At 40.2% G+C, this 9348-nt stretch overlaps 2 protein-coding genes across 2 annotated transcripts; one reads left to right on the top strand and one right to left on the bottom strand.

The window, feature by feature from the left end:
- Nucleotides 1-226: 226 nt before the first annotated feature.
- On the top strand, nucleotides 227-5918 carry GCK72_003410 (uncharacterized protein; the record flags this gene model as incomplete). The annotated part of the gene is made up of 10 exons (XM_053724041.1): nucleotides 227-332; nucleotides 382-480; nucleotides 650-811; nucleotides 868-1616; nucleotides 1666-1983; nucleotides 2033-3291; nucleotides 3352-3969; nucleotides 4041-4460; nucleotides 5279-5408; nucleotides 5556-5918. 10 exons carry the CDS (start codon nucleotides 227-229, stop codon nucleotides 5916-5918), a joined length of 4224 nt encoding a protein of 1407 aa, XP_053592686.1.
- Nucleotides 5919-6931: 1013 nt separating this feature from the next.
- Nucleotides 6932-9299, bottom strand: GCK72_003409 (uncharacterized protein; the record flags this gene model as incomplete). The annotated part of the gene is made up of 3 exons (XM_003097304.2): nucleotides 6932-7330; nucleotides 8703-8984; nucleotides 9039-9299. 3 exons carry the CDS (start codon nucleotides 9297-9299, stop codon nucleotides 6932-6934), a joined length of 942 nt encoding a protein of 313 aa, XP_003097352.2.
- Between the last annotated feature and the right edge of the window lie 49 nt (nucleotides 9300-9348).

The following is a 9348-nucleotide window of genomic DNA, read 5'->3' as shown; positions in this document are numbered from 1 at the left end:
TGTTCTGCCGAAGTTTCCAGAAAATAAATTCCACGTGAACTCTATAAATAAAATATATTAAACTTTAAAAAAAATAAATAAAGTTAAACTTCTGACGTGTTGTTCTTATATAGATTAGGGTGTCATCCGGTGACCCTCCCACGTTTCTCTCTTCATTACTCTCCAGAAATTCAGTACTGAATTCTGATTCACTCAAAAACACTTGCGCTGTCAAAAATCACGACTAATGGCAAGAAAGAAACTGTCGGCAGTTCTTCGCGATCCGCGGAAGGTGTTCCTCGCCCTATACGTCTATTTCCTGATGGTTGCCTTTGGAGATCAAGTGGTACAAGGTGAGTTGCTCCTCTTTTTACAGGAACTATATGAAATTGTGAATTTCAGCTATAGAAGGTGTCCTCATAAATGGAAATGGTCAGTATCCAAATCAAGCACTTGCCGAGTATCAGTATCATGACCCGGCGTCTCGTTTCTATCGAAACAGTGAGTACTTTTTAACAAAATCACCTCTGCGTAGCGAAAAGTTGGGATCTAGTTTGCACACTGGTTGACAGGGTGTCTAGAAAAATTGAACTCGGTGTCAACCAGCTGCCCGTAGTTTTTCAGAATCCGAAATGTAGTTTTTAGAATCCTAAATTTTCCGGGTTTTCAGCCCTCACGCTCCGCGATTCTGAGCCCCAGAAATTGATAAATTTACATCTGAAACAAGAAGAAGTTTCAGGTCATGGACTAGTGCTGACTGATTTCAATAGGGACATCTACTATCGAAACCAGCCACTCATCACACCATGGAATCGTAGAATTCGAAGAAATGGTGAGTAGACGGTGTAAATAAGCATGAAAAAGAACCTAACTCTTCCCATTTTTCAGCCCCCGACAATCTTAAATCTCTTCTCGACCGTTCTACTGCCTTTGCCCGTATTATCAATGGAGTCTCCCTTCAATCTGGTCTCCTCAGCGGAACTCACAAAATCGAAGTGGCCGTTGGAGAACTTCTGAATTTTGGATCCATCAAAATGGCAGAGGTCGTTGGATTCAAAGCTGATAAGATCACGGCTCTCACTTCGAAATTAACTGATTTCAAAAAGGAAGTAAAGACTGGAAATGAGGTGAAAGACCAGGAGAAGATGTTCGTTGAGTTGGAGAAGATTATGGAAGAGTCGGAAGGAGCGAAGTCGTTGGAGATCAGCGATGGAAAGTATTTTTCGGATGTGGAGAATGTTGAGCAGAATTTTGACATTGCGAATATGAACAAAGTTGCAAGATTCGTAACAGATGCGTTGAATCTTGTTGAGTTACTCAAAACAGTTCCGATAGAAAATACTAAGGATATTGACGATGATTGGCTGAAATGTGTGAATGTTATCAACCATTTGAACAATTATGGATTATATACAACTGCTATCAGTACTTTCCACAAGTACATACAATCAGTTGCACACCTGGAAACCTTCCCCGAAGTCCTCGAACCATACCGAACCGTCATTCGTCTTATTGAAGCTAGAGCTGGTCTGAAGACATCTGGAACCGAAGCTCTTCAGAAGAATATTGGTCAGTTCATCGAACTTCTGAAGGTTTCGAACTCGTGGAACGGAGAATTCAGCATGATTTATCGATTGGTAAGTAATACTAGTTATTTCTATCCAATCAATTCCTGTTTTATTTCAGATTCACTCCCGTGCTAATCCAGTCCAAATGAATCGTGAAGTCACTATTGGATTTTTGAACGGAGTCACTGATTTCGATAGACTTCTGAAGGACCTTCAGGACCCATCATTTGCAAAAATGATTGGAGAGAAGAAAGTGAAGAAACTGTTGGATGGATTGAAGCCTATTCTGTCGATTCAATCGAAAATTGATGAGTTGAATGGGAAATTTGGTCTTTTCTCGAAGGATTCCTTCTTGTCAACGTCTCAAGTCCAGATGCTTCAAGTAGAGATGCAGGGAATGAGTATCACGGATAACGACGTGGATGAGGTTTTGAAAGTAAGTAGATATACCACGGTCTGGGTGAATCTATCCTTATTTTTTCCAGGCCATCGAGATTCCCGCTGACATTGATTCTGCAATTTATAAAGCTGCCAAGGAAGTCATCAAAGCTGCTGAAACATTCACAGAAATGATTCAATCGGTCAGAAAGTGGGCGGAGCATCTGGTCGGAACCGAACTCACTGAAGCCATCAAAGCATTCGATAAGGATCTTAATTTTAAGGATCGAGCGAAAGTAGATCAATCGAAAGCAGAGATTCCGGCGGTGATGAAGAATCTGAAGGACAAGGATTCCATAAAGAAGTTCCAGGATGCTCTCACTGCTACTCAATCGTTGTTGAATGGTTACACTGGTGATTCTATCAAAACCGGAGCTGCATCGATCAAACAAGATGGATTGAATACGTTCAAGGATGAACAAGTTGTGAGAGATGAGTTAAGATTCCATGGAAGACTACGTGATAACAAACAAAAGTTGGTGACAATTGTTGAGGCGATCGAACTGATTCATCGGACTCAGAATCTGGATTCTGGAGAGATTCAGAAGTTGGAGTCACTGGCTAAAGCAATTCCTGATGCTTCCAAACTGCTGACTGCCCAGCATCTCAAATCCATTGGGGAGTCGATGAAGACAGCTGAGAACCTGGAGTCGAAATCTCTCGGACAGACAACTGGAGCTGATCGAATCATGAAACCCGTCGCGGAGTCGGTTAGAGGTCTTCAGATGATTCATGACTTTAGCGATATGAATCTGGTGACTGATTTGAAAACAGTGGAGAATGAAGTGCAAAAAGTCATTAGTCAACTGAAAGACTCGGTGAAACAAGGAGAGATTCGGAAGAAGTGGAACAATCTGAAGGCAGAGATCAAGTCGTTGGAGGCGTGGCTTCAGCAAGTATCGACTGTGAATCAGAACCTGGTTATCAGTGGATCCAACAAGTTGGCTGATGTGGGTGCTCCGTTCGTTAAGCTCACTGCAATTGGAGACTTGAAGTTTGATGTGAAGACCAAGACAGAGGTTCTGATGGAGTTGATTTCATTGTTCATCAAGGATCAAGCTACTCTGGACAAGCTGACGGAGGCCAAGGGAACACTGGAGATACTGCAAAGTCTGGATCTTGAATTCTCGAAATTCCACAAATCGTTCAATGATGCCCCGGATAAATTCCAGGCACTCTATGTGTTCATTGGCAATTTCTTCACAATTGCTTCTTCTGCTTTGCAAGCTGAATCGTCGACACTGAATGCAATCATGATGACCACGGCGGAGGGAGCGATGTATATTCTTGAAATGACTATAGAAATGTGAGTTTTCTTTTTTTAATGTGTCTCATAAAAATTGATCTCTAAATTTGATGTTTTCAGATTCATCACCGCTATCGTCACTGCGATTTGCTGTCCTCTTCTTATTGTCCTAATCGTTTGCCGACTCCATCCAAAATGCTACTGGAAAAAGAAAGTCGAAGAGAAGAAGAAAAATCGATTAAGAAAACTGAAGGAGCATGCCGAAAAGAAGGAAAAAGAGCGGCTATTAAGAAAACTGAAGGAACATGTCGCTTCGATAAGCACACCCGCTCTTGATACCAACCCAAACAATATAAAATCTCATCAAGATGTGATCTGTCCGATAAGGAAAGTTTCTCTGAGACAAGAGTATACACCGCCCGGAACTGAGGAACTTCCACCTAATCCTGATGCTCCTGTTGTTCCACAGGCACCAAGTCTGATGACGGCGATACCCAATACGGAGGAATCGTTGAAAACTGCCAGAGAGCGCAAGGGATTGGACAGAGTTTCTGGTCATCAGAATATGGCGGTGCCGGGGCAGGTAACCAATTGGATAAAAGATGCCCTTTTCGTGACCGACCGGGAGATGGTGGAAACCCACTCGGGGTCCATGAATACTCTGTCGACTACTTTCAGCACTTTGATGAATAAAGAAAAGGAGGCATGTGACAACTACTTGCCAATGGAGAAAAGGAGGTGAGTGAAGGGTTGTCTTGAGAATTAACTTCCAAATGAATTCCAGTTAAAACTTCATAAAATGTTTTCAGAGGTTCAAAGAATGCTTGTCGTTTCCAAACAAGAGTCACTCCGTTGCGCCTTGAAGGAGAAAACACTGACTTGGCGATTCATGCGAATCTCATCACTTCTCCGAGAACGGGGAAAAGATTCATTCCGACTCAAGCACCAATTGGAAATGATGAAGAGTTGAATGGCAAAGTGGACACGAGGGGGGACTTTTGGATGATGGCATTTATTCAAGGTTGCAAATGCATTGTGATGTTGTGCAAGATGAAAGAACGAAAAGGTAAAAAAGAAGTTACAAAATGCGGAAAGTACTACTGTGACGATCCGGGAGAAAGTATCGAATGCGGCCGTTTCAAAGTCAAAACCTTGTCAAAAAGCGAAGGATGGGTTGGTTTCAAAACGAATGAGTTCATTTATAGACGATTGGAAGTGACCGATAAAGAGTTAGTTTTTTTTTAGCTTTCTTCGCACCTGATAATCGGTAGAGCGCATTTGCTTTGAGATGTTAAAATGCTAATTACTTGTTTCTAAGCTATTAATTCAGTGAACTATATCTGGGAGCCACTAGACCGCTTCTATTCTATGAGACAATATGTTTCGCATAGTTGTCAAGGCCCGGCCCGAAGGCCCGGGCAAATTGGCGCGAAAGTCAAATTTTCAAAATTTTTGAATTTTTTTGAATTTTTTCGCGAAAAAGTCAAATTTTCGACTATCAGTCAGAATTAGAAGAAATTCTGAAAGATAGTCAAAAATGGACACATTTCCGATGAAAAATTGAAAAAATTTCGAAAAAAAAATTGGAAAAAAAGGTCATTTTTTGAAGCCGGGCGGGGCCTTGAAAATTTTCTACCGGGCCTTGACAACTATGACATTTCGAAAGATTGCTCAGTGGATCGCACTTACATTACTATTTGGGTTCCAAAAGTCCAAAAGCTCTAGTCGGCGTTGATAATTATTTTATGGTTTGAAAAAAAAAGATACCGTAAATACTGTATTATAACGGCACCTGTAATAGAACGGCACCTGTATTATAACGGCACCCCATCTCTACTCAGAATTCATAAAAATGTTTATCAGGGGGTTTTTTCTCAGTTCTGATTAGAAGCAACGTGTTTGGTCACTTCTAGATCAGCAAATAGAACATCCAAAAAAGTTTTTTCGTTCAATTTTAATGAGTTTCTGAAACCACAAAATTTCTCTCGGAGGCAGTTGAAAAATATAACGGCATGCCGTTATAATACAGTATTTACGGTAATTACAGAGGCATTCTGGAAACAAGAATCTACGATCATTATCAAGCCGTCGGATGGCCGGATGGAAATATCCCAACAAACTATGGACCCGATTTTTTGTACAAATTGGTGAATCGTGTGACCGAAGGCGCAGACAACGTTAGTTATAGAAGTAGTTCATTGTAGATTGATTTATACGGGCTCCGGGACGTTTTGAAACTATGACTCGTCTAGTTTCGAAATGTCTGAAATTTTTAGAATGAAAGAAAATGAGGCTGAACCATTTTTCAAGTCCACAATTTTCAGAGTCCAATCATTGTTCACTGCTCTAGCGGAATTGGCAGAACGATGGTATTTATTGGGATGCATGTGATTCCAGAGGCCGTGGCCCACGGAGAAACAAAAACAATTGCTCAAGCAATCACTCTCCTCCGCGAGTGTCGTTTCAATGCCGTTCAGACTGTCAGACAATCGATTTTTCTTCAAAACGCCGTCACCTATCGCTTCTGTATTTGGTACCGCATCGATCTCAAGTACTACAACAGCCCATACGAGAGATTGAGAGACGTGTCTGCGAATGTGCTTGAACGACTGGGCAACGACTTTTACATCAAATACTTCACCGAAAACGGGATTCCAATTCATAATGAAGATAAAGCCGGATTTTGATACTATTTCTACTCGAATAAATGAATCTAGTTGAATGACATAACTGATTTCCTCTTGATCCATAACAAAATTCACTTGATTTGATTGACATTTTTTCAGAAAAGTGGCACCTTCTGTAAATTGTTATGAAAAAACTGAAAATCTGTTTCGACGCGAGAAAAAAACTGTGCGCCTCTCTCCGCTCGCGATGAAGCGCGAATGCAACCGCCCATTTTTGGATTTCGGAATAAAATCTGTCTAAAAGATTTTTTTTGTAAAAACGACGGTTTTTTTTTGCGCTTGAAGAGTATATTTCTGCAATTTTCAGCGAAAATTCGTCAAATTTCGTGTCAAAAGCTGAAGCTCCGCCCACTTTTCAGAATTTTGAGTGGAAAATCTCAATTTTACTCGCTTTTAGACATAAAATCCATGTAGCCGCCAGTGCAATCCCAACAAATTCCATTTTAGGAAAATTCCGATCGTTTAAAATCGATTGGAAGTGAAAATCGTTGAAAAAAGCGATTTTCGGAATTCCGGGTATCCCAAATCGTCCAATTTATCGAAATAAGTCTCTCGAATATCACGAAATTCGGTATAAAACAGGTATAACGACAAATAAAGGAGAAGAAACAACGTTTATGCGAGAAATTTGAACAAAAATCGATACCATAATGCAATTGCGCTCTATTGAACAGTGGTGAGCATACTTGCAAACCGGGCCAAAACGGGCCGACACGGGCCGGCTCGTAACTCGCGTCAAACTCAATATTATGAGCTCAAAAATATACCAACATGCAGATCTCGACGAGTTCTATCTCCGTGACCTACTACGGGCCGGATGTCTATTTGTTAATGTGCCGCGGGCCGGGCTAGAAAGGCTTTTTCGGTCATTTTCGCGTTTTTTATATTGAGTTTGACGCGAGTTACGAGCCGGCCCGTGTCGGCCCGTTTCGGCCCGGTTGTCAAGTATGGTGGTGAGAGAGTGAGGTTTAGCACATGAAATGGGAGGGACGCAGAGAAAATATATAGTGATTTTATTCAAAAAATGGCTTTAAAAACATGGCGAAAGCGCCCAAATTCCACAGAATGCATAACATTGCCACTCGATGTGCGTCTTCCTCGCTAGGAATGAAGGAAACAAGAAATAAGAGAAGAGCAGCTACACTTTCGAAAAGAGCCGTCTCCTGAGGTGTCTGTGGATTCAGGAAGTGACTCATATAGTCCATTGCAGTCAGTTTTTCATCTCGTCGCTCAAAAGGCGGATGAAATGATTGATTTCCGGTGAAAGTCCAGAAAGGAAAAGATAGAATCACTTCGATTAGGTAATGGTCTTGACGATAAGCTCGAATGAATTGAAAATAGGTGTGAAATGGTCCGATGACGAGACAGAAGGCGTGGATTAGCATCAGAGGGATCAGCAAGTGGGCGGAGTCCTGGAAAAACTTTTTTTTGTGCAAAAATTGGCGAAAAACTGGGAAAACGCACTGAAATTGAGAAAAAAGTCGACTTAAATTGAGATTTTATAGAATAACTGGAAAAAGATGCAAATCGACTGAAAATTGAGTAAAGATCCTGAGCTCCGCCCACTTTTTCTCTCTTTCTTTCTGCTAAAACTGAAAAATTGGAATTTTATGAATTTCGACTAAAACCTGCTTTAAAAAGTTGGTTTGAGAGAAAACCTACTGATTTAAGCGTCTCGCAGACAATTTTCTCAAAAATTTTCAGCAAAAGTTCGTCAAAATTTGAGCAAAAACCTTAGGCTCCGCCCACTTTTCTGTTGTTGGCCGCATTTCTCGATTTCACACGATTTTTCAGCTTTTTCACTGAAAAAAGTGGAGAAATCACGTTTTCTAGCTTTGAAAATTGGAAAAAAAAGTTTTTTGACTCAAAAACTGAAAAATGGGCGGAGTCAATGTTTTTTTTCTCAAATTTCCGCAAATTTTTGCAGTTCTCGCTTGATTTCACTCAAATGAAGTGAAGAAATCACGTTTTAGACATTAATCTCGAGAATTTGCATTCAAAAATCGAAAAAAAGATAATTTTTTGACTCAAAAACTGAAAAATGGGCGGCGCCAAGGATTTTCGCCATTTTTTGCTAACATTTTAGGCGGCGCTGACTAAAAAACTAGTTTTTTCTGATTTTTCGTTCAAAAAGAGATTTTTATTCTGAAAATTATAACAAAACAGTGAAAAGTCATCAAAATTTGAGCAAAAACCTTAGGCTCCGCCCATTTTCAGTTTTTTATCTTAAATTTTCGATTTCCACTCACTTTTACCACTGGAATCCACGCAGTCGCCAGTGCTATTCCAATCGATCCGATTTTCAATAAATTCCCGTCGTTTAATATCCATGGACGGTGAAACTCGTTGAGAAAATAGAGCAAAACGAAGAAATTGTTTATCATCCATTTTACAAGCGATTTTTGGAGTTCCGAGCATCCCAAATCGTCCAATTTGTCGAAATAATTCTTGCGAATATCACAGAATCCGACATAACACAGATAAAGCGATAAAAATAGGTGAACTGTCATTTTTATGATTAGAAAAAAGCTGAAAAAATGAGAAAAGGAGAGAGTAATGCAAACGCGCTCTGCTGAACATAGTGAGAGATTGGTGCTCAACACATGGGACGAGAGAGACGCAGAGAAACATTTGCGCGGAGGTTTGAATTTTGGGACTTTTAAACTACATTTTAAAGCATTTTAAAGCAAATTAATTTATTCAAAGTGCAAAACGTAATAAATTCTAGTATGAAAAAATTGCATTCCTAAAAACAATAACAGAAAGGACACTCTCCACACGTACAAACTCGAAAGCGGTCTGTGGAACGAAGCAACAACCGAGAAATTTCGTAAATTGTTTAGAATGAGATTCAGTGAAATCGATCGGAGTGACGGATACGGTGAAAAAATGCGCAGAAGCTTGTTTTCCAAACACGCCAATCATCAATAGCAGGTAGTTGAGTAGGTCGATTCTGGAGTATTGACGATATCCGCCTCGCAGGAATCTTCTGAACGTGTTGAATGGTCCGATGACGAAGCAGATGACGTGGAGGATCATTAGAAGAATTGTGAGCATCGGGGAGTTCTGAAAATTGTTTTTTTTGCTGAAATTTTCGGGATTTTTCTTAAAAAACCTTACTTTCACACACGGAATCCACACAGTTGTCAACGCCAAACCCGCCGATCCATATTTCAACAAAGTGTTGTCATTTATAACCCATTGAGGTGGAAGTCCCGGTCGAAAATACGCAATAATCAGAATATTCTTCAAAATCCACTTGACAAGCCATTTCTGAGCCTCCGAGCTCTCCAAATCGTTCAATTTTGTGTCGGTATTGTAGTAAATGTCGTAGAGTCCAAAATATAATAGATATGTAGTAAAAAACATGGGATCCGGCATTTTTATCGGGAAAAAATGAGAGAAATTCGAGAAAAAAATCGTTTTTGAT

Source organism: Caenorhabditis remanei, chromosome I (genome assembly GCF_010183535.1).
Source record: "Caenorhabditis remanei strain PX506 chromosome I, whole genome shotgun sequence".
Classification (NCBI taxonomy): domain Eukaryota; kingdom Metazoa; phylum Nematoda; class Chromadorea; order Rhabditida; family Rhabditidae; genus Caenorhabditis; species Caenorhabditis remanei.
This window is presented reverse-complemented; position numbering and strand designations above follow the sequence as displayed.